The sequence below is a fragment of the Drosophila busckii genome, chromosome 2R, assembly GCF_011750605.1.
Source record: "Drosophila busckii strain San Diego stock center, stock number 13000-0081.31 chromosome 2R, ASM1175060v1, whole genome shotgun sequence".
Lineage (NCBI taxonomy): Eukaryota > Metazoa > Arthropoda > Insecta > Diptera > Drosophilidae > Drosophila > Drosophila busckii.
In genome coordinates, this window is record NC_046605.1 from 8,784,816 (window position 1) to 8,807,576 (window position 22,761).

At 43.0% G+C, this 22,761-nt stretch overlaps 6 protein-coding genes across 8 annotated transcripts; 3 read left to right on the forward strand and 3 right to left on the reverse strand.

Moving 5' to 3' along the window:
• The first annotated feature begins 356 nt into the window (after positions 1 to 356).
• Positions 357 to 6,200, forward strand: LOC108596148 (trichohyalin). The gene is made up of 8 exons (XM_017981642.2): positions 357 to 526; positions 833 to 935; positions 998 to 1,176; positions 1,237 to 1,440; positions 1,498 to 5,409; positions 5,472 to 5,543; positions 5,603 to 5,719; positions 5,776 to 6,200. Exons 1-8 carry the CDS (start codon positions 443 to 445, stop codon positions 5,791 to 5,793), a joined length of 4,689 nt encoding a protein of 1,562 aa, XP_017837131.1. The 5' UTR covers positions 357 to 442; the 3' UTR covers positions 5,794 to 6,200.
• Positions 6,201 to 6,251: 51 nt separating this feature from the next.
• On the reverse strand, positions 6,252 to 9,789 carry LOC108596149 (little elongation complex subunit 1). The gene is made up of 2 exons (XM_017981643.2): positions 8,467 to 9,789; positions 6,252 to 8,409 (listed from the first exon to the last, which is right to left on the reverse strand). The coding sequence occupies exons 1-2, from the start codon at positions 9,758 to 9,760 to the stop codon at positions 6,281 to 6,283; spliced, it is 3,423 nt and encodes a 1,140-aa protein (XP_017837132.1). The 5' UTR covers positions 9,761 to 9,789; the 3' UTR covers positions 6,252 to 6,280.
• Positions 9,790 to 10,028: 239 nt separating this feature from the next.
• Positions 10,029 to 10,612, forward strand: LOC108596147. The gene is made up of 3 exons (XM_017981640.1): positions 10,029 to 10,098; positions 10,162 to 10,347; positions 10,419 to 10,612. The coding sequence occupies exons 2-3, from the start codon at positions 10,170 to 10,172 to the stop codon at positions 10,487 to 10,489; spliced, it is 249 nt and encodes an 82-aa protein (XP_017837129.1). The 5' UTR covers positions 10,029 to 10,098; positions 10,162 to 10,169; the 3' UTR covers positions 10,490 to 10,612.
• A 94-nt stretch (positions 10,613 to 10,706) lies between these two features.
• Positions 10,707 to 13,085, forward strand: LOC108596146 (translation initiation factor eIF-2B subunit delta). 2 transcript variants are annotated; one of them, XM_017981638.2, is made up of 5 exons: positions 10,707 to 10,788; positions 10,875 to 10,903; positions 11,050 to 11,637; positions 11,696 to 12,265; positions 12,320 to 13,085. In XM_017981638.2, the coding sequence occupies exons 2-5, from the start codon at positions 10,883 to 10,885 to the stop codon at positions 13,001 to 13,003; spliced, it is 1,863 nt and encodes a 620-aa protein (XP_017837127.1). In that variant the 5' UTR covers positions 10,707 to 10,788; positions 10,875 to 10,882; the 3' UTR covers positions 13,004 to 13,085. The 2 variants fall into 2 exon arrangements, with proteins under 2 accessions (XP_017837127.1, XP_017837128.1); XM_017981639.2 differs by lacking the exon at positions 10,875 to 10,903.
• A 139-nt stretch (positions 13,086 to 13,224) lies between these two features.
• On the reverse strand, positions 13,225 to 21,384 carry LOC108597737 (myotubularin-related protein 6). Of its 2 annotated transcripts, none has more exons than XM_017984432.2 (10): positions 19,911 to 20,479; positions 18,665 to 18,781; positions 15,951 to 16,113; positions 15,608 to 15,891; positions 15,415 to 15,549; positions 15,119 to 15,348; positions 14,543 to 15,055; positions 14,240 to 14,485; positions 13,958 to 14,177; positions 13,225 to 13,899 (listed from the first exon to the last, which is right to left on the reverse strand). In XM_017984432.2, the coding sequence occupies exons 1-10, from the start codon at positions 20,145 to 20,147 to the stop codon at positions 13,762 to 13,764; spliced, it is 2,283 nt and encodes a 760-aa protein (XP_017839921.1). In that variant the 5' UTR covers positions 20,148 to 20,479; the 3' UTR covers positions 13,225 to 13,761. The 2 variants fall into 2 exon arrangements, with proteins under 2 accessions (XP_017839921.1, XP_017839922.1); XM_017984433.2 differs by lacking the exon at positions 19,911 to 20,479 and adding an exon at positions 21,204 to 21,384 and having other exon boundaries at positions 13,226 to 13,899.
• A 153-nt stretch (positions 21,385 to 21,537) lies between these two features.
• LOC108597523 lies at positions 21,538 to 22,755 on the reverse strand. The gene is made up of 3 exons (XM_033293126.1): positions 22,568 to 22,755; positions 21,856 to 22,514; positions 21,538 to 21,798 (listed from the first exon to the last, which is right to left on the reverse strand). Exons 2-3 carry the CDS (start codon positions 22,408 to 22,410, stop codon positions 21,649 to 21,651), a joined length of 705 nt encoding a protein of 234 aa, XP_033149017.1. The 5' UTR covers positions 22,411 to 22,514; positions 22,568 to 22,755; the 3' UTR covers positions 21,538 to 21,648.
• Between the last annotated feature and the right edge of the window lie 6 nt (positions 22,756 to 22,761).

Genomic DNA, 22,761 nt, shown 5'->3' on the forward strand with positions numbered 1-22,761 from the left:
AAAAAGTCCGGCGTCCCAGTTTGCTAACAGTGATAAAAGATTAACATTCTTGCTAACAGTAGCAAAAGATTAACATTCTTGCTTACAGTAACAGATGCATAACATTTTTGGTCACAATGTAAGAGGAAAATAACCAGTGATGCCAATTTAAATTTTACATCATAATTATGTTGTTAGGCCTTAATATTTTAAATTTGTTTAAATATTTTTTTAAGTAGAAATATTAGTTGAAAATACAACATTAAGAATTCCCGCTGCCCGTTGTTTTGGAGTTTTTCCCGCAATTGGACTTTAAAAAAGGCCAGATTTAACGCGAAAAGGTTGATTTGGCAACACTGGTAATAACTGCAGACACGTATTTATTTATATTAGATGAATTTTTATATAAATTAAAAACGGTAATAAATACGCAGTAAACAAATAGTGCAGCAGCTGCCCCACAATGTTTGCAAACCTGAAAAACAAACTCATCGAAGAGGTGAAAGCGTCGCCGTCCAAATTTCAACAGCTTGCTGCCCAGGCACAGGTAATACCAGAAAAAAGAAAAACGAAACAAGCTCATTTTTGAAAACATACACAAATGTGCAAGTGTTTGTTTATGTATCTGTATGTGTGCATTAAAAGTAGCTGGGCAAACAGCAAACGATGCAAAATATTGCTATTAACGGCATGTCCAATTTGACCCATATGTATGTTAATGAGTAGAGCTGCTGCTGTGCCGCACCCCACAATCTCTGCACCCACTATTGCACACACACACACACACATAAACACATTGTCACACGGCACACACACGCATACTAAGACGCTTATCGTTGTTTGCATTTTGTAGGCCGCCGTGAGCTCATCGTCCAGCACAACAACACCAAACAGCTCGGAGAACACCGACAGCGGCAGTGGCAACAATGAGAATTTCTTTAGCATTACGGAGGAGGGTAAATGTAATATGCTTGGCATGCCAATTGTTTATAATTAATTGTGATTGTTTTGCTTGCAGATACGCCACAGAATTCACCTTATCGCATACAGAAGCTGCCACGCGTTAGTCGCGCCTCCACGCAGTCGCTAAATGGAGCTGTCATGGGCAGCGGCGCCATACCGCGCACTCGCAAGCTGTCCAACTCATCAATGGCCAGTGATATATCCTTTAGATTGCCTGCCTATGATGCGCCAGCAGTAAAAGAATATTTACTTGCTATTCAGCATTAAAACTAACTGTTTGTTTTATATATGCAGACCTACCACTTGCAGTCGGACTTTGAGGAAACAAGCAGTGAGTTTGATGATTCTGCTTCGACGGCACGTTTGGATGTCATCACCAAGGATCAACTGTATGATGCATATAAAAAGTCTTTGGATCGCTATCACAAATATCGCTGTCGCTATACAGACTTGGCCAAGAAGTATAAGGAGCTTGAGCGTGATAGCAGCAAGGCGCGGGTAAGTAATTGCTCCTAGCGAGTCCAAGCTGCAGCATAAATATTTATGTCCTTGCAGTCAGTGTTGGTGGAGACACAGGATAAGGCGCTGCGTCGCATTAGCGAATTGCGTGAGCAATGCACGCTGGAGCAGCAGGCCAAGGCGCATCTGGAGGAGGCACTGCGTGTGGAAATGGATGACATGAGCTGCAAAATGCAAGCGTATCAAACTAAGCTCAAGTTGCTGGGTGAGAATCCCGAGAATGTTGCAGCAGCATTGGAGCGCGGGCTGACTGGAGAGTCGGACGAGCAGTTAATTGACATAGAGGAGGCTAGCATCAATACCAATGGCAACTCATCGTCGGAGCAGTTGCAACAATTGTTGGCCAAGCATGAGCTGGAATTGAAGCAACTGCGTGTGCACAACGAGGAAGCTAACAACACCATTGCTGCCTTGCGCAAACAGGAAGAGGAAAATGTGTTGCTGCTGGCGCAAACAAAGCAGGCTATACACACAGAGCTGGAACACAAAGAAACGGAAGTGCGTCAATTGCAAGAAAAGTTGAAGCAACTAGAAACCGATTTGGAGCTGGCGAGCAAGCGTGAAACGCAGCGCAACGAGTTGCAAGAACAATTGAAAAAGTTGCAACAAAGCAAACAGGAAGCGGAGGCGAAACTCATTGCCGCAGAGCATATGCTAAGTACGCTGAAAAGCGAGCAGCAGGACAAGGGCACGCATTCAAAGAAACTAGTGGAGCAGTTGGAGCAGCGGCAAGTGCAGCTCAAGCAGCTGCAGAGTGAGAAGGAGAAGGCGGAAAAGCTGCTGGAGACGCTGCAAAGTGAGCAGCAGTTGGCCAAGGAACAGTTGAAAGAGCAAATGCAAAAGAATAGCGAATTGGAAGAACAACTTAAGCAAATGATAACGCCGCAAGTGCATGAAGAGAAGGAAAATCTTGGCAAGGAACAGCTCAAGCAGCTGCAAAGCGAAAAGCAAGAAGCTATGAAACAGCTGGAGACGCTACAAAGTGAAGCAAATCAAAAGCTTGAACAACAAACTCAAAGAAATGTGAAATTAGAAGAGAAACTTAAAGAGCTAACAAATCAAATGGAAATGCTGCATGGACAGGCAGAGCATGAACAGATGATTAAAGAGCAACTAAAGCAGCTGCAGGCTGACAAGGAACAAGCTGAGCAACGACTAGAGACTTTACAAACTGAGCAGCTGACAACAAAGGAAAAGCTTATGGAGCAAACTCAAAGAAATAATGAGTTGGAGCAGAAACTTAATGAGCTGACAAATCAAATGGAAATGGTGCATGGAAATGGACAAGAGAAGGAAAAGCATGCTCAGCAACAGCTGGAACAACTGCAAAGCGAAAAAGAAGAAGCTAAAAAGCAGCTGGAGCAGCTACAAAGCGAGCAACAGGTGGAAAAGGAGCAGTACAAGGAGCAAATGCAAATAAATAGCGAACTTGGGAAGAAACTTGTAGAGCTGAGCAGCGAATTGAAAACGTTGCAAGCAAACGTGGAGCAAGGTAGCATTGTTAAGAAACAGCTGCAAAACGAAAAAGAGGAAGCTGAGAAGCTTTTGGAGACGCTGCAATCTGAGCAGGAAGTGACAAGGGAACAGTTTAAGGAGCATGCGCAAAAGAATAGCGAATTACAAGAGAAAGTTCAAGAGCTAACAAGTGCATTGGAGGCTTTTAAAATGCATGAGGCAGAGGAAAAGCTTGTGAAGCAACAGCTGAAGCAGCTGGAGGCGCACAAAGCGCAAACGGATGAGCAAGTGGCAAGCCTAAAGGAATTGCAACTGGAAACCGCTGCCAACAAGCAGCAGCTAACGCAGCTAGAAAACGAAAAGCAAGGAGCTGAAGACAAGCTTAAAGCCTTGCAGTTGGAACACGAGCTTAAGCAACAACAACTGGCGCAGCTTGAAGCCGAAATGCAGACGCTGAAGCTTGACAGCGAGCAGAGCATGCAAGACTTGAGTTTGCAAAACAAACAGCTCAATGAAATGTTGCAACGTTATCAGCAAAATGAAGCAACGGCTGAGCAGTTGCAGCAACAATTGCAGACGGCACAGCAGCAACAGGAAGTGCAGCAGGCGGCATATGAAACGCTGGAGGCTGCGAAGTTGGCGGCTGAAGCGCAGTTAGCAACGCTGCAGCAACAACAAGCTAGCAATGCCAGCAGCGAGTTGCAAGCAACGGAAACGTTGCACAAACAGCTGGCGGGCAAAGAAAAAGAGCTCAAAGCGCAGCTAAACAAATTTAATAAACTGAAAAAACAGCACGAGCAGTTGCAAAGCAAACACAGTGCGCAAAGTGAAAGCCTGCAGCAGCTGCAGAGCGACTTGCAACAGTTGCCAGTGTTGCGTGAAGAGAAGCAACAACTGCAGCAACGCGTCAACGAAATACTCGCCGAGATAGATAATATGCAAATGCATTTGACGCAAGTACAGAGTGCGCATGCCGAGCTGGAGCGTGAGAAGCAGCAGCTGGAGACGCGCATAGATGAGCTGCAGCAGCAGCATCAAGCGCAGGCCTCAAGCCAAGTGGAGCAGCTGCAGCGTGAGGCAAGCAAGCTGCTGGAAAGCAACACGCTGTTGCAGGAACAAAACGAGCACTTGCAGCGGCAGCAGGAGGAGCTGGTCAAGTCACAAGCCAAGTTGCAACAAGTGCTGGACGAGCATTCGAAGCTGCAGAATGCGCAGGAAATAATGGAGCACGATCAGCGCACGTTGCAGGACAAATGCGACAACTTTGAGAAGCAACAGCTGCTGACGCAAGACGCACTCGAGTGTGAAAAGCAGTGCAAAGCTGAGCTGGAGTTGCAGCTGCAAGAGCTGCAGACGCAGTTGCTGACGTCGCGTGAGCAGCGGCTGGAGTTGCAACAAAAGCTGGCGGAGCAAACGCATGACGAGCAGCTTTTGTCGCTAAACGAAACGGTGCTAAATTTGCGTCAACAGCTGAGCGAGCTACAGCAGGCAGAGCTTGTCATGCAGCAAAAAATGCAAGCAGCTACAGCAGCGCAGGCGAAGCAGCTCGAAACGCTTGAGGCGCGCTGCACTGCAGCCAATGCAGATGTGCAGCGACTGCAACAGGCCAATGAGGCACTGCAGCGTGAGTTGGAAAAAAGCAAAAACGCTGCGCCAGACACCGAGCAGCTGAAGCTGGAAATTGAGTATTTAAATAAGCATGCCAAGCAGCTGGAGGCGGAGCTGGCAGCGCAGGATAAGGATAAGCTTAAATCGCTGCAATGTGAGCTTTATGTGCTGCAAGAGCAGGTGGAACAGCATGCCAGCGAGCTGTCCACAAAGCAGCAACACAGCGACGAACTGCAAGCGCAGCTAACACAGCTGCAACTACAACTGGAGCAGCAGACGCTGGAGCTGACGCGTCAAAGTGAACATGCGAGCTTTGTAAGCGAACAAAACGATGCCGTGCAAAAGGAATTGCTCAACACACAACAAACGTTGCAACAAAGTCAAGCGGAGCAGCAACAAGCGTCGCAACGCTGCACGCAGCTGGAGCAAGAACTCAGCCAGGCTAAGAGTGAATCACAAGCAGCGCTGCCGCATGATGCGGAACAGCTGCGTAAGCTCAATGAACAGTTGCAGTCCGAACTGGAGCAGCTGCAGCACAAGTCCAGCAACGAGCAACAGGATTTGCAGCATGAGCTGGATGAACTGCAAGCCAACAACAAAGAAATGGCCGAACGCATCAATGAGCTGGAAACACTGCGCGCCGGCATACAAGCGCAGCAGCTGCTGGCCAGCTTGGCGCCCAAGAGCGTGCAAGATGCGCTGGCCAACGATGAGAAGTCGCAGCTGGAGGCCAAGCTCAAGGAGATTATGCATGAGGTGCAGGATGTCAACAATCGCAATTTGTTCCTGGAACAAAAGTGTGAGAACTTTCTCATACTTGAGCAGTCCAATGAGCGGCTGAAGCTGCAAAACGCTAAGCTGTCCAGGCAATTGGATGAGACTTTGGTAAGGCAACACACACATACAAAAATAATTAATTATATTATCATTATTAATTATATTTGCAGGTTTCCATGCAACATAGCGATAGCGTGCCAGCTAATACAGAATTTGAATATTTGCGCAACATTATGTTTCAGGTAAGCATAATGAAATACTTTATACATCAACTAGTTAATTCATTAATTAACATTCACAGTATTTAACGGGCAACACGAACAATGAAACGCTTGTCAAAGTCATAGCTGCAGTACTGAAATTTTCACCGCAGCAGTCACAGGTGGCACTCGAAAAGGAGCACCAGCGACGCTCACTGGTAAGTTGTATCAATGCAACTCATAAATATTAATTATATTTGCGCTTGCCTTGCAGTTGAACAAGATACTATAGCAGGAGCTTTTGTCGTTGGACAGTGCAGATCAGACGCAGATCGACGCTAGCATGCACCTTTATCTTAATCTTTAAGTTTTTAGGCCAAGTTCACATCAAGTACCTTACAACCTGCAGGCGACTAGTTGTCCCACCTGTTGCAGCAGGAGCATTTCTACTTGATGGATTAAATCAATGTACAGTTTCGCGTATAGTTGTAAATTAACTAATTTATGTGCACTACTCATGTGTTTAATTAGTGTTTAAATGTTGTTGCTTGTTAGCTTGAGACACCCCAAACCATTTCCAACTTCATGTGCAATCTATAAGTGTGTGTATGTATTTCATTTCCAATCCAAATTAATGTTTAGTTTTAAGCGAAAAATTTGTACATGCAAACAAAATACATAAACTTAATTTGCAGTTTAGCATTTAGTTTATTTCATAATACAAAATAAATAGTTACAAATTCATTTGTGTGTCTACGCAATATAGAAATTTTATATATCTAGGCATTATTTATGTACAATTTAAGTTTTTTTTTGGACTTGAGCCGCGGTAGGCTCTGAGCGCGTCTGTTAACAAAGCAACGCAACATGGCGCGTGTTAACGGCGTTAGATCATAGTTAGGCTTAAAGCCTTGCAATGCATTCAAAACGAACGCGTAGCCAAAACGTTGCATGCGCAGCAAAGCCTGCAGTGCTGCCTGCTGCACGTTGGGGCGTGGCAGCGCCAATAGCACACGCTTGAAGTGCTCTATATAGCGCGGAATATCCGGCTTGCTATCCAGCGGCAGTTGTTTCACAATCATGGAGACGCACTGCAGCAGGCACATCAGTCGCAGCTCAAACTCCGAACTCTGCGTGCACAAATCACAATAGTTGTTAATTAGCGGCATTAGCTGCGCCGCTAGCACCTCCTGCAGCACGTAATTTGTGCTCATGCGACGACAGAATAGCGCAAAGGCATAGCTGAGTTGCTCCAGACGACCGGCCTTGAGTTTGTCCAGCAGATTCTCCAGCACTTGCAGCTTGGTGGGCTCAAAGGGTTGAAAGTGATACTCAAAGCGCAGCTTCGAGAGCAACGCACGCTCCGCGCTCAATGCTTGCGACACTTCATATTTGTGGCACATTAGCAAATGTTTTATAACGGTAATTAGCGCATCACTATGATCATATTCGCGTTGCTCACGATGCGGCAATACAGTAGGAAATTGACGCAGCACCTCCAGCACCAGCAGCGGCATGTCGTGATTATAATGATACATGAGCTTGGCCAGCAACAAGCGTGCGGGATTAACATAGTTTGGCAGTTGATTTGATTGCAACTGGATTAGCTGCAAGTAAAGGTGCAGATACCTAAGTGCCAGCTGTGTATTGCAGCGTTGCTTTTGATTAAACAGCAGCTGCTCCAGTTTGGCCATCAATTGCGCTCGAAAGTTGCCACTGCGCTCAGTAAATACGGCCAAGAGTCGTGTCATTGCAGCAGCTTCATCTTGCATTTCTGCATATACCGTTAGCCAGGTTTCCATCAGCTGTGGCGTCTCCGCCACATTGGGCTCTAGCCTCAGCAGCGCTGCATCTTTGAGGTAGTTGTTTATATCTAAACGCACTTGCTGCGTTTGCTTCGTTTGTTTTTTTGGCTTCGCTTTGTGTCTTACTATTAGATAGGGCAATATCGCTTTGTTCGCGCTTCGACCCTTCGTTGCATAAGGTGCTTCTAGCGGTATTTCTATTGGTTCATCTTCTATTGGCAGTTCGCTAGCTACAGGAGAGGCGGGTGACTCTAAATAACAATCGTTTGTTTGCTGTTGCAGCGGCGAGAAAGCAAAAAGTTGATCCCGCGGCTGTTCATAGTCAACGCAGTTGATTGCTTCCGTGCTCACTGCTGTAGGAGTATTACTTATTTCTATTTGAGTTTGTTGCTGCAGCTTAACTTGGAGACGCGTTAGACGCTTCTGCTGTGGCTGCAACTCTGTTTGACTGTTAGTGCTGACTTTCCGTTTGCGCTTTGTACCGATTGGCGATGATTGGGGTTGAGGCGGCTCCTCTTCCAGCTGCTCCGACGCTGTATATTGTTCACCAACATCAATAACCAAATTATCGCAGTCAGAGTCAGCATCTGAATCAAATGCCGAAGGCGTTGGCATTGACTCCATGGCAATTGCCACTGGCGTTACATCCTTGGCAGTTACCGCTGGCGTTTCCTCCGTAGCTGTTTCCGCTGGCGTTGCCTCCTTTTCGACAGCTCTTGTTGCTTCTTCAACAACTTGGGTTGTTGCTTCTTCAACAGCTCCTGTCGTTGCTTCTTCAACAGCTATCGCTGGCTGTTGTACACTTGGCGCCACTTTGTTTGCCTTAGTCAACTCCAACAGTTGCTGCTCCTCGGCATTCAATTCGATTGGCACTTTATCACAGTTGAGCTTCAGATTGCTTAAGAAATGCACCGCTGTCTCTGGCTTTGGCCGCTTGACTTTGCAACGCAAAATTGAGCGCTTGCGCGGCTTTACCTTAATCTTAGGTTGGCGCTTAAGGCTGAATTTGGGTTTCAGCGGTAATTTGATGGGTGCCAACTCCACAGCTATTTGCGGTGGCGCCTCTAGCAACGTTTCCTCTGGTATTGGCTCAAATTCTGCAGCTGTAAATAAATTGTTTAGAATACTATTTATTTGCTTAACTAAATCAGCGTAATTACCTTTGCTTGCTTCATGCAAAGTGCTCACATAGAGCTCATTAAACCATCTGCCAAAGTCTGCTTGACTAACTGGCGCCGGCGGTTGTAGTGCATTGTTGTTGTTGCAACGTCGCTGCAGCACTACTTGCACCATTTGACCCATTAGCTGCCAGACTTCCTCGAATAAAGGCGGTGGCAAATTGGTGAGCACGCTTTGATTATGCGGCAAGAAGTTTAAGAACTCCTTGGCGCTACCAAATGCTGCCTCATCCTTGATGTTGTCGTACATAGCACGCGATGGCGGTCGTGAGCCGGAGAGCTTTAGTTGCGTGGGCAGTAATTCCGGCAAAAAGTCCAGCTCGCGTTGCACGTTGCACAAATCCGTGCAGGTGCCCACACTGCTGTTGCTCGTCAACGGTTCTGGTTCACTTAATGGACTTAGTGGTGTGATAATGGAATCGCCATTCCAGGCCAGCATTTCATTAAGTATATCATGGACATTAGGGGGTGGCTTGGGCTCTGGAAAGCTTGTGCCCACACTATGCATTTTGATAAAGGAAGCTGTGGTGGTGCCACGCGTTGTTGTCATGTTCTTATGCTGGGTACCCTGATCCCGCGTGCACACTTGTATTGTTTGCACTCCCACAGTGCACATGAGCGGCACAGGCTTGGGCACGGGCAACTCCTCTATCGTTTGCGTCGACTCCGTTGACACGGCAACAACTTTGGCGACTGGCCATTCCTCTACCGTCTGAGTCGATTGCGTTGACACGGCAACAGCTTTCATCCTTTTTTTTGTGCAACTTTTTGCTGCAGGCGCTGGTATATTTATCTTACAGCTTTTGCAGTGATCTCTTAGCTTGCGCATCAGATTACGCTCGCTACGCTGAAGGCCGCTGGCCAGTTCATTCTCATCCATGCGCTGTGCTAGTTGTAGAAATATTATAATTAGCTGTTTGCCATCCACAGGTAGCTCTTTTTGCTGCACTTGCTCGCGCAGTTGCTCAGAGTTCAGTTGTTCCAACTCAATTTTCTGTTCCAGCTGCACGCAGCGTTCGCCCAGCTCCAAACTTTTACGCTCAAACTGCTGGCGCTGCTGTTTCTCATGCTGGTAGAGTGTATCTACTTCGCCGGCAGTTCTCAGTAAATCTTTCAGCTGCTTCACTTCCAGCACCAAGTCATTGACATCAGCAATGCGTTCCGCCATTCGACGTATTTTGCTCTTTTTTGGAGCTGCAACATGTTGGCTGCTTGTGGACCCCAGCAATTCATCAAAGTTGAATTCAACAATATCCAAGTGCTCAGAAATGGACATGCTTGTTGTTTTTTTCACGTGTTCTACTTTTTTGCTAGCCGGTAAACGTTTACTACGAATATACTTGCAACTTATATTGCAAATGCATTTATGCTTAGCAACACAGCACTCATATTAAATAAATTAATTAAAAACAAATTACTAAAAACAGCACAATCATTTTTACAGCTCCGTTATTATTGCGCTAATTTTATAAAAACAATGCGCTATTTGCAGACGATAATTTTCTGAGCAGCGCTGGTTATTGCAATCGAGCAGGGCTTTGGAATTTTTGTGTTCGGTCACCCTGGCTTGTCTCCCGAACTTCTGGTCACACTGATTTGAATTTCTGTAGCACAGTACGTCGATATTGTCAACGTAAATTACATAATTTTTAAATAATAAATTTATAACATTTACAGTCAACAAAATGGCCGACAAAGCAGTGGAGAAGCCCGCCGGACGCCCCATGAGGTATCCGTACACGTTCTCGGCCAAGATTGCCCAGTTCCCCATCAAGCACTACATTAAGAATCAGTGGATCTGGCGCTACTACTTCATTGCAGCCGTCGCCTGCATTCCCGTGTTCTACAAGATCAGCAAATTGGGTAACTAACATTGATGCGTAATAATAATAGTTGCAAATCGCTAACTTAATGCTGTGTTTCTACAATTGCAGCCAACTCTCCCGAAAACAAGAAGGCCTGGGCTGATTCTAAGGCTAAGGAGGCTGCTGAACACCATCATTAAATTTAGAAGCTTGGCGGCGCTGCCATTAATTTAGTTGTTAATATTTGCGTCAACATTTCAAAGCCGTTCTAGCTGGCTTTTAACACGAATAATTGATTGGTGAATAAATTATGTGAAAACAGATATTTTTGTTTTATAACCTTACTGTTTTGCAAATTTTTCGGTTCATGTTTTTGTTGTAGTCATAACTAACTTGCTCTGCAGGGCTGCTCAAATTATTAAAAGTCTGGCAACGCTAAATAGCAGCTGGTATAGTTTTGCCAGCGTGAGCAGAAATTTTTGTAACACCGATTTTTCAGGTAAATAAATTATGCTGTTAAGAGCTTTTACAAAATTCAATAAAATATTGCTATAGCTAATAAAACACAATGATTGTCTTTGCAAGCTTTCACAATGGTAGAAACAGTCGCAGAGGTATTTAAAATGCTTAAAACACAAGTAGCAGTTTGTAATTTTGGCTGTAATATGTATTTATTATTTAACATACAACATTTAAGTTGTAACACATGTGTAGTCGCTGCAATTTTGTTTAATAAATATATTCGATTTGTTATTGTTAGGTGAAGGGAAAGAAGCAGCGCCAACGCAATCGCCCCAGAAATAAACGTAATCGTGTGGAAGATAAAGTGCTCGAAAGTGAAATGCAAAAATCCATTAGCAAGCAACAGACTCCGAATGCTGCTGCAGCGCCGGAGAAAACTCGCGAGCAAGTAATGGCAGAACGCGAGGCCAAAAAGCAAGCGAAACAGGCCAAGAAACAAAAGCCAGCAGACAAGCCAGCGGCTGTTGAAATTGCTGTTAACACTACAACTACAACTCCGGCCACAACGATTATAACCGAAGTGGAGCAGACAACCATAACAAAGAAGCTAACAACCACAATGACAACAACCACAAAAGATAAGGTGGATGTGGTTTTGGGTGCTGCAAAGATTAGTTCCTCGGTTCAAGTGACAACCAACAATAATGCTGTGGAATCAGCTGCAGAGAAAACCCGTGAACAAATCAAGGCTGAACGTGAAGCAAAAAAGGCAGCCAAACAAGCTGCAAAGACAGGAAAAACCAGTGGCAATGATGTGACTGCAGCTGCACAGCAATTGAATGATTTGCAAGTGAGCACAACAGCTGTTACAGCAGAACAGGATAAGGTAAGTAGCTATAATAATTGTTGTCTGTTTTACTAATGCTATTTCTCTACTTTTGCAGAAAAAACCCGCTCTCAGCAAGGCCGAGCGCCGCGCCATACAAGAAGCACAAAGAGCAGCCAAGGCACAAGGACAAACACAAGCAAAAAAACCCGTGCCTGGCAAAGCTGTCAAGCCGCCTACAGTAACTACTCCTGTGCAACAGCAGCAGCTTAAACGTGACAGCGAATCACCCACAAAGTCACCACTAAAGTCTTCGCCCATCAAAAGTGAACGCGACTGCAAAGTCAAGCTGTTTAATCATTTGGTTAATGCAGACAAAGATGCCAGTTTGTTTATAAACAATGCGCTGGTGCATCCAGCTATGGCGCGTCTAGGCGTACAATATGCGGAACGTAAAGTAGTTGGCTCCAATGCGCGTTGCATAGCGTTTCTGCATGCGCTGCGGCAAGTGGTACAAGACTTTGAAACACCCGCAAAGAAGGAATTTGGTCGCAGCTTGGATGCGGCTGTTAAGCACCATGTGGATCATTTGCACAAATGCCGGCCGTTAGCGGTGTCGGTCTCCAATGCGTACAAGCAGTTTAAGAATCAGCTGACACAGCTGCCCACAGATCAGCCCGAAACGGAGGTAAGCATGAAAGCAGGAACTCAAAATTTAGTCTAAAACTTGCTGTCATTTTAGTTAAAAGAATTGCTGGAACACTTTATTGACACTTACATAGAGAATCAAATCGGCAAAGCTGCACAAGCCATTAGCAGTTTTCTGCAGGAGAAAATTACCGATGGCGATGTGTTGTTAACCTTTGCCTGCTCCTCGCTTATACAGTTTATCTGCGAGGAGGCCAAACGTCGTCAGGTAAACTTCCGCGTCATTGTTGTGGATTCGCGTCCCTTCTGTGAGGGTCAGGAGATGCTGCGTCGTCTGCATGAGCATGGCATACCCTGCAGCTATGTGCTCATCAATGCTGTCAGTTATGTTATGCCCGAGGCCACCAAAGTGCTGCTCGGTGCACATGCTTTGTTAGCCAACGGTTATGTCATGGCACGTACTGGCACCGCCCAAGTTGCGCTTGTGGCCAATGCGCATAATGTGCCCGTGCTGGTCTGCTGTGAGACGCATAAGTTTAGCGAACGCTTTCAAACTGACGCCATTGTCTACAACGAGCTCTGTGATCCCAATCAGCTGGTGTTGAGCAACAAGTGCTCGCTTAAGCATTGGCAAACCAAAGGCAGACTAATGCCGCTTAATTTGAGCTATGATATTACGCCGCCGGAGCTGGTGAGCGCCGTTGTCACCGAGGTGGCCATTCTTCCATGCACCAGCGTGCCCGTCATACTGCGCATCAAACCCGAGATTGGTTATTAGCTTTTAAGTTTGTGTTCAATGCAAATGGCAAACAGCGTTACGTTTGTTGAATAAATAATTACACATCTTTATTATATATAGTTTGTTCAAATTGATAAACATTTCTTTTTTTTCAAAGTACACACATATATGGCTTGAAAATACAGTATAATGATTAATTTTTATTTAAAATAAACAACATATTTTTATAAAAACACTCGAATAATTTGTTAAATAATTTTAAAGAATTTTTTTTTAATACGATTCTGTTTTAGTTTAATTCCGTACGCTGGGCAAATTATAAAAATTATATATTAGCATACTATAAAGTCTCTGGTGTAAGCGTTAACAAATGCCAAGCAATTTTATTTAATATCAAACTGGAATGTCGCAGCAAAATCAAAGACTTTGTCATAATTTTAAAAGCATAACAATTCGATATGAAATTCTATTTTTTGTGCCCAACTTATGCATATAAATATAACTCGATATGATCGATGCCAAATCATTATTAATCTTAGCCACTAGTATTTTCTTTATGGAAGCCAAACATTTAGTTAGCATATGGAAATTCAAATATTGTTTGTGTGCTTTTAAGCAGCTACAACTACAAGGAAATGCAACAATATTGTATCGTATAATATATATATAATTTATATGCATATATGCTTTGTTTAATTTGTATATCTCTTGCTCACATGCCACACGCACAACTGCAAACTCACACGCACACACTCAACAAATTTTACAACTATATAGTTTTATGCAATAACTTTAATCTACGGGCTTTGCTTTTGCATTTGCCGAAAGCAGCCGCGGCAAACAGGCACCGCCTTGCCGCTGTCATGACCAGGCAATGCCACATTCTTGTCAATGCAACGCTCGCAGAAGATGTCGCCACAACGCCAGCAGTGTGTCTGCCAAGCAAAACAAAATTATAACAATAATCATTAAAATAAGTTAAACAGTGCTTACCTTTTTGCTAAACTGATCAAAGGGCGTGGAGCAGGAGCAGTTGGTCACATTACGCATGGGCTTCCAATCCACAGCCACAGAGTTAATTTCCTCAGTTAGAGCTTGTGGATTTGTTTGTTCTGCATTCAGCGACAAGCTGGCAAAGGACATATTGCCTGCTTTCAAGGGATGATCATCATCAGCAGCGCTCAGCTCGCTCAATTTCTTGTCATAGTTATATCTAACAATAAATTATATGCATTAGATAAAATTTAAATATAAAACAAGCTTAGCTTAACACACTTGTTATCATTAATTTCTTGCGCTGAGGACTCTTTGCTTAGTTTACTGCTATTGGTGCTGGTGGCATCCTGTAGCTTCTTGGCTGACTTGGAAATGTAGTTCTTAAAGCTGGCAATGCGCTTTGTCAAATGCTGCACATGATCCTCCAGCGAATTGCAGTGCTCCTTGCTGTCCAGCAGCAGATCGCCCAAGGGCTCACGTGGATGTATGCCGCTCTCAAAGCGACTGTACATGCCGCGCCAGAATCTACAAAACAAATAATGGTTAAATACATATTGTATGCTTGTTAAATGCTAAACGTACTTGATGCACTGCGGCGCCAGATTGGCCTTGATGGACTCATCCACATTGGGTTTGTATAGCGGGTTTATGTACTCGTTCAAATGATTGGACATATAGCCCCAAAGCGAGAATGTGCGCTCAGCCAGCTTCAGATCCAAGCGATCCTTCTCGCAGTTGCCTACAAAAGTGCCAAACTGACACGAATGCACATGATCGTGTAGTATTAAAAGGAAACGTTCATTGAACTCAAAGGATTCGCTGCGCTGTGTCATAAGCTGCCAGGTGCAGTCCAGGAATTGTGTAAATATAGGCGAAACCTCACGCTGTTCCGTTTGTATATGACCGCAGCGCTCGCTGAACTTGTGCCCAAAGGCCAGCCAGTCCTTCTCGATCAATGCCTGAAAGCCTTTGATTGTGCGATAATAAGGATTCAGCATCAGCTGCGACAGCGAACAAACTTGAGCGGTGCGATCCCAGCCATCGGAGCAATGCACCACCACAGAGACGCCCTTATCCACAGCATTGGCTATGAAACTGTCGAGCAGAGAATAAAACATTTAATTGGCTCGTTTGGGTCGACTATTTATGTGCGCCTACCTGGACGTGTCCAATATGGAGCGTATGTGCTTGAGCCAGCCGGACGACTCAAGCGCATTGAGAAAAGCGCTCATGGTGGGAGATTTCTGTTCGCAGGCCTCTAGCACTTTTTGCAGGCTCGCGCGCTGTACGTGAATGTTCTCAATGCCAAGAAAATGAAATTTGATGTTCTCATAAAAGGCCTCGTTCTCATAGCCTTTGCCAGCGGCACGATTCGCCATGGCATTGATCTATTGACAGACATAAATAAATAAATAGAAAAGCTTGTTTTTGTTTGGTTTAGTTGTGTCACTTACACGTGGTCTGGTGTCCACAACGTACATATAATCCGTATTGGGATTCGTTTTGCGTATGGCTTCCAGCATTTGCTCATCCTCCAAGCAGCGCGCACTAAAGCCCGACAAAGGCTGACTGCAGCGGCAGATAGAAGCCTATTGAACAATATATAAATGCACATCAATTATTTATAACAAAATGCTACAAACTAACCTTATTGTTGTGCAAATAGGTTAGCGCAGGCAAGCGGCCCTTGGAGCGAAAACGTGAGCTGCTTATAAGCATCAGCGTGGTGGCCTCCTTGGGCACATAGATCTGACGTGGATACGTATCGCAGAGCTCATATTTTTCATTCATTGAGCACAGCGTCCAGTTGTCATTGGGCACCAGCATGTGGCGAAACTCTGACTCCAGCTTAAAGAAATCCCAGCCAGCGTTCTTGGGAAAATCATCCTTAGCGGGCTGATAGTTAAAGCAATATAACTTGTTGATGGAAACTGCAATAAAGTTGTTTTATTGCTACCATTTAAATTTATTATATGTATATTTTATTTACCTGGTTGAAATAGTTTCATTAGCGAAGTGTACACATCGTGGCACTCCGAGTCCTTTGGTATAACAAATGTCACCGACAGAAAAGTTTTGCAGCGTATTAACAACGGCGAGCCTGTAGTGCTCAGTGGCAATTTCTCAATGCTGGCTATATGCATGTGCAGTATCTGTAATGTAAACACATAAACCACTTAATAACTCAACTTGTTACAGCCTCTAACCAAACGGAGAGTGCGAGAAAATCGATAGTCAGGCAACTAGGCGGGCGGGTTAATTGGCAACTGCTACTTGCCACAAACTACTACACATGAGTGCTCTAACTTTTAATTAATGGCGCAAACTTGTAGCCTTGCTAATAACGCTCATTTGTTAGGCCTTTACGCGCTCTGCCTCCTACTCGTTTGCTCTTGTGACCACTTGTCGCGCTAATGAGCGCTCGTTCGGCAGCCAAAAGATGTAAAACTGAAATTAAAATGCTTTGCATGCCTGGTTATAAACAATTCATAAGCCACTGTCACTGGCAAATTGTAAATACAAAATAATACGTATACGTAATGTGGTTATCTTCAAGCGAAGATAGACTAAATAAATAAATGTTTGTAAAAGCAATTAGACTTTTCAAAACTAATTTAATATTAGCTGCCGTTAAATTTACAGTTTTATTTAAATCTGCAAACTAACAAAGTAATTCAGTAATTTATATTACAGATCTACCGTCTATATAACTGTTATAGAGCATAGTAAATTGGTCAAACTAGCGCAACAGCTTAACTGTAAGTAAATATATTTTGATTATTATACCAGGTCGTTCCTTGCTTGTTTACCCGCCAACAGTCCATATACAACTGATCGTCGAGCGGCCTCCCTTGCTGGCTTACCTGCTATAGCCTCCCACCCATGATACAATAATACAAGGTAGCGGACTGCGCTCTTGGGTTACTTAGCTTCTTCTTCCTTTTTGCTGCTTTCTCGCTCTTGCTATTTTCGTTTTGTATACCGTGTGAGCGAGAGAGAATGAAGCTGAGTACCCAAACACTCAAAGAGAAGAGTGCAGTCCGCTACCTTGTATTATTCTACCATGCTCCCACCCACACTGAACGGCTTGTGTTTCGCTCATTAGCTCGAGAGACAATCGTTCGTATGCGCTCGATCGCTCTGCGCGGTGTCTGAACAAGAGCATGGCTGAGAGAGCGAGCAATGTGTGTACGATGGATGGGGTGGCTGATATTTTGACTACAGGCGGCAGAATTTGAGCATGAGAGAACTGTCTGACTGACTGACTGTTGTCAAGGCTTTAACATTTCTCAATGAAGACTTAAGTACATGAACTTACAAATATTAAAAAACAATTTATGCATTATCATGCAAGTGATTAGTAATTACTTTTTAACAGAAGCATTTCAGCTATATCCAATACAATGATTTTCTTAAAGATTATAACATATCCGATTGTCATAATTATATTTAAAAGACGCACAAGACCTTAACTAACTAACTAACTCTTAGCTGAACTAGAAACTTCACCACCAATTCAAGAGTGAAGCTCTCTTACATTTACATTTTTAAGGTACACCATGCCACAACTTATTCTATCTAAATCATTTAATTTAAACATATGTTAAATTCTATGCTTTATTCGTTTAACATGCTAAAAACCCATTAAATGTCTCTGCTACAAACTTTTATATATTTCTCTTCACAAGCTATGCTGGCGGCAAAACTAATTCGCTATCAATTGATTGACGGGCCGCTTGTGCAGCTATCCTTTATTTGCTCGTCCTTGTTGTTCTTGTTGTGGTGGCACAATTGAAATTGAAATGCAGTTGCTTAATAGTACAGTTGTTTGCTTGTCTGCTACTATATCAATATAAATTCCCAAGCTGCATATTTGTCAGCTTGACAATGAATTTGTTGTTGATGCTCGTTGCATTTGTTTTTCAGTTTAGTGCGGACAAGCTGTGCGCATAAATGCTAAAGCAAACAAATTTTAATTAGCGTGGGAAAGCGCAGCGCGTCTTAAAGCCTTTGTAAGCTTTTAAAAATGCACAAGCAGCCTTGAGCCAAGTCGAGTCGAGCGCAGAGAAAAATAAAAATTTACACACGTGCTGCGCCAACGGAACTGCCAACTGTCAGACTAACAAACAGATATACATTTATATATATATATAAATATATACAGATGTGTATGCGTTATGATGTAAAAGGACTTTGAAGTGCCCAAGACGCCGCCGCTGCTCAAATATTTAACGAGCGAGGTCAGAAGTGCAAGCGTCGAGTGCGCTTTCAAACACGTTCAACTGTAAGCTGCTGTACTTAGTAATATTTGAGGCTTTAAAGAAAGTTTATTGTGGAATGCATTTTGAAGCTGAGTTGCTTATGCTAATAAAAGGAAAATTTCAAAACCATGTAGCTGATTCCCCAGAAATTTTCAACATTCCCACTGCGACATGAAGCAAAATATTTTCTCTGCTGGCGCTTTATATAATAAGCTAGCATACTTTTGCGGTTTGTCGAGCGCACACAAATTGCGTGGCGTTATTATTTTTGTTTTTGTGCTTAAAAGTCAGCACACATAATATTTTTGGGGCCGCACAAAAGCAAAGCAGACATTTTGCTTGAGGCAGAAAAACAAAAACAACAAAAAACAAGTGAAAGGGGGTCATAAAATAATTGATGATGTCATGGGGTAACAGTTGGTTTGGTTCTAAATGCGCTTACCCAGGTCTCCTTGTTACTGTCAGGCTCGACAAATATCAGATGCGTGGCCGTTAGATATAAAGTGCCAACGGTTGGATTTTTTGTATTATAGCGATCAATCATGCGCACATTTTCCACCTGCAAATAAAAATTACAATATGAAATATACATGTCTTGCTCAGTTTACAATCATCATGAATATGAAGAATATTTCAGACATTCATTGTATTAAGCTGACGTCAGTGCAATTTATACGTGTGTGTGCGTAGTTGCAGTCATCAATTTATTCTACCCCCCAAAATGTGACATAGAGTGAGAGCGCAATAAGGAAGAGAGCGCAGCTGGCAGCTTTGTGGGTTGAAAATAATTTTAAATGTTGGGTAAAAGTTTTCTGCTAACTAAATATTATACATATTTGTGTATGTGTGTTGGCTATAACTTTGTTCTGCTAGCACACTCAACAACTTGCAGTTTTATCTGTAGTTTTATATCAAACTACTTTCACTTTTATTGACATGCACAAGTGTTTATTGCTCAAGCCAGCAGAATAAAAATTGTATTGAAGTTATTGCCGTCATATTCTCCCAAAGCTAGGCAACAATAAATAATTTAAAGTCAGTTTGATATTGTTTGCTTAACCTTATACTAAAAATAGTGTAATAGCTTAGAAAAATATAAGCAAATTGCATTTAATTGACTAAACAAATTATTTTCTATCAACATTCTTGCTCTGCATTAATAACTACTATTGCAAATTGTATATATTAAATTCAACGGTACGTTTGCTTAAACGACTGGCCATGAAATTTATCTACCCAATTAAAGTTCTTTATGCTTATCAAAGCAATTTAAGAAAAAATGCCATAAACATCAGTTGCTGCAACCGCAGTTCATTTAATAAAGTGCTGTTGGCACAAGGGGCGCTTGCAACAATGCAACAATTTGTAATACCGCAATTTACATACGCACAGCTGTGCAGGGATGCGTGTGTGCATGACGCAGGATACATGGACAGAGCCTCTAGGCTGACATTCTACATAGCCGACCTACATAGCGGGATGCGCCTATCATAGACCTTTAGCTCAGATATGCCCGACATAATTTGCATATTCTACACGGGACCGCTGCCCCAGGCATTGAAAACAAAGACAAAACGCACAAAGCAGCAAACAAAGTAAATTAGCTGGATTTTTTGTATCCTTGATTACACATTTGCATAAAGGCACAAAGGAAATTAACTATGAGAAATTGAGCGCTGATTGGTTACCTTTTTGAGCACACTATTGCCATTGTAGTAGACTGGCGCCTCGTTGAACTCCTCCTCGATCCAGGAGACGACCTTATCGGAGACAAACGGCGGCACTGGCATGCCCCAAAGACGCTTGCCATCGGGCGGCTCTTCAGTCTCCGGCGAGATATTGTCAAAGCTTAGACGTAAGGCCGAGGTGGGTGACAATTGTCGCTCGATTTCATTGAACTTGTTCATGAATCTGGTAAAATCCATTTTGGTTTGCGCCTCGTTTATTTTGTATGCTTTTTGATAAACGTTTATTGATTTTAAATTAAGCACCAACAAAAACACAGCAGGGTGAGCAGCCCTTTTGAATTATAAATCGTATCACGTGAATGTGGGCGTAAAACTGACTTTCACTTTTCGCCTAACACGCAAAAATACTACCAAGTACACACACTATCATTTGTTGTATGTATAGTATACTATATATACTTCCGACAGTTTGTTATTGCTGCCCCAACGAACTCCCAAGTGTGTATGGGCTGCAGAGTATGCGTGATAACAACGAAAGTCCTAACAGCGAGCGAGCAACCATCCGCGCACTACCGAACGACTGCAGAGTTTCTTGGAAAGTAAACACAAAGTGCTATATTGGCAACATTTTCAGCTGTTACTGCAACCACTGTGCAGTACTCAAGAAGTTCGATATCAGGACCGCTCTCTCTTTCTCTCTCTCTGTTAATATTGTTTACATATTATTTTTTGCAGCTGCTTTTGTGTTTTTAGTTGAAACATTTTTAAAGTTTAAGCGACCAGTTGCAAATTTAAATTTACATTTTATTAACAAGTGGCATCCCTGCATAATTTGTTCGTCCTTGCAAAAATGTTTAGAGAGCGCGCGCTCTCTACTTACATCACTGTTGTTGCATTCACACAGGAACAGATTACAGCTGACCATCGATTTTCATTGCTAAAATCAAATCGCCCTACAGGTATATGACTCACAGCATACCAATTTATTTACTATCGTTGTGCATTTGCTTAATTAAGCATTAGTTAAGAAAAATATGCATCAGCACACATTAAATATAGCTGAGTGCTAGACATCTTTTTAGCGAGAAAAGCCAGAGCCGCACTCAAACAGCTACATAATTACATAGTTTTTCGTATTATTTACTTATCATATTATTAAGAACAGTAATTATTAAAAAGAATCAATTTACTTAGTTACTGTTGATAAACAGTGGCCCTTTAAGTCCCTCATATGTGAACGCAAAATAGCTAAATGGGCAACACTGATTTTGATAAATTTACATATGTACATACCTTGGCTAACTTTATGTCGTCCATTGTGGGTGTTTAAGTAGTTACTACGTTGATTATTATATCTGCCACTTCACGTGCACTGTGTTATTGTAATTACACGCTGTGACTATTAATTAAGCACGCACAAATTAATTTTGATTATTTATTTACTAGCCGAAAACATATTGCAGTTTATATTAGAAGCAGACTGTTGTGCGAAGAGTGCAGCGTGAGCACTCTGTTATTGTCATCTTGCCTCGCTGTTACTCTGGCGCAAATGTTAACTCACTGTTACTGTAAAGCAATATGTACTAAATAAAATGTACTAAAAGAGCGCGCAGTTTTCAAATGGTGCTAAAAACGTGTTTATTAAAAACAAATAACGCACAAGAAGCTATCAAAAATTGAACAACAACAATAAGTGCACTTTACGTTGTGGGATTAATTTTGCCAAATCGCTGTTATTTCATTTACGTAGACCGAGGTATTTCGTCCAGACGCCCTTGTTCTCAAAGTAAGGCTTGTTGCGTGAACAGATAATGGCTTGTTTAAAAATGGCAGCATACGTTAAAGGAATGGCAGCAAGCTTGTAGAGATTGTAGAGGAATTCATATATCTAAAGGCAGAGATAAAAATTAACATACTGTTTGTCAAGCTGTATAAACAACATTACCTTAGCCTCTTGGTCCTTCCAGAATATGTGGTCACAAAGATATTGTAAGCTCTCTGGAAACAGAGCGAAACGTTCCTTATCATCAGTGGCTACTACATCAACGCTGCCCAGCAGCACGGCACAGCCGGAGAGCACATCTGTTGCCAGCATGAAAATATCTAATAAATACAAGGCTCTGTGTAATTTCTCCTTGTTGGAAGCCTCAGCGAGCAGCATTTGTATCTCCAGAAATACTTCCATAATCCAATTGCAGGCATGTTCATCGCTGCCAAAAGCATACAAAGTTGCAGCCAAATGTCTGTAGAAGAAGCAACGCTCATCCTTGCGGTTCTCATAGGCATCAATAATGGGCGTAAGCCACTTTAGCGGATTCGGCAGTTTGTCATTGTAGAGCACCAGATAACAGCGTATAATGGTGGCCTTCTTTAGTTTGCCCATGGGCGTTTCCCACCAATTGGCGGGTGTGGTAAGTCCGTCAATAGCATTTGGATGCAGCACGGCTACAACTTCAGTGTAACGTTGAAATAGTTTCGAATCCAGATTCATTGAGTCCATATAGCGTTCCACAATGAGCGTAAAAACATCTAGCACTTCCGGTATGTCACATTTATCCGAAAAAATATACTTGACGCTATCCAAAAACTTTTCAAATAAGCAGCCTGTTGGTAAAATAAACGTTAGTCTTGTTCGCTACTCTTTTAGAATTACATACCCTCTACAAAATCATTTAGCTGCGACTCTTTGAAGCAGTAGACTGCTATCTTTTCGGCAAAGTTCTTGAGCACCTGCAGACTAACGCTATTGGCTATCTCCGGCAGCAGCGAGAACAGCAATAGCAGATCCTCCTCAAAGCAATTGGGTTCAAAGTCGGCCAGGAAGTTCTCCAGCAGTCGTCTTGCGGTGCCG

Excerpts from the sequence above, each read along its gene's own strand:
- LOC108596148 (XM_017981642.2), top strand. The coding sequence starts at position 443 with ATGTTTGCAAACCTGAAAAACAAACTCATCGAAGAGGTGAAAGCGTCG. Across the intron at positions 1,177-1,236 it reads CTGCCTATGATGCGCCAGCA|ACCTACCACTTGCAGTCGGA; the intron begins GTAAAAGAATAT and ends TTATATATGCAG. Across the intron at positions 5,544-5,602 it reads TGCGCAACATTATGTTTCAG|TATTTAACGGGCAACACGAA; the intron begins GTAAGCATAATG and ends TAACATTCACAG.
- LOC108596149 (XM_017981643.2), bottom strand. The coding sequence starts at position 9,760 with ATGTCCATTTCTGAGCACTTGGATATTGTTGAATTCAACTTTGATGAA. Across the intron at positions 8,410-8,466 it reads TTTGCATGAAGCAAGCAAAG|CTGCAGAATTTGAGCCAATA; the intron begins GTAATTACGCTG and ends ATTTATTTACAG.
- LOC108596147 (XM_017981640.1), top strand. The coding sequence starts at position 10,170 with ATGGCCGACAAAGCAGTGGAGAAGCCCGCCGGACGCCCCATGAGGTAT. Across the intron at positions 10,348-10,418 it reads CTACAAGATCAGCAAATTGG|CCAACTCTCCCGAAAACAAG; the intron begins GTAACTAACATT and ends CTACAATTGCAG.
- LOC108596146 (XM_017981638.2), top strand. The coding sequence starts at position 10,883 with ATGGTAGAAACAGTCGCAGAG. Across the intron at positions 11,638-11,695 it reads TTACAGCAGAACAGGATAAG|AAAAAACCCGCTCTCAGCAA; the intron begins GTAAGTAGCTAT and ends CTACTTTTGCAG. Across the intron at positions 12,266-12,319 it reads CAGATCAGCCCGAAACGGAG|TTAAAAGAATTGCTGGAACA; the intron begins GTAAGCATGAAA and ends CTGTCATTTTAG.
- LOC108597737 (XM_017984432.2), bottom strand. The coding sequence starts at position 20,147 with ATGGATTTTACCAGATTCATGAACAAGTTCAATGAAATCGAGCGACAA. Across the intron at positions 15,892-15,950 it reads AATGAAACTATTTCAACCAG|TTTCCATCAACAAGTTATAT; the intron begins GTAAATAAAATA and ends ACTTTATTGCAG. Across the intron at positions 13,900-13,957 it reads TTGATCAGTTTAGCAAAAAG|ACACACTGCTGGCGTTGTGG; the intron begins GTAAGCACTGTT and ends TTTGCTTGGCAG.
- LOC108597523 (XM_033293126.1), bottom strand. The coding sequence starts at position 22,410 with ATGGACTCAATGAATCTGGATTCGAAACTATTTCAACGTTACACTGAA. Across the intron at positions 21,799-21,855 it reads GGAAGGACCAAGAGGCTAAG|ATATATGAATTCCTCTACAA; the intron begins GTAATGTTGTTT and ends CTCTGCCTTTAG.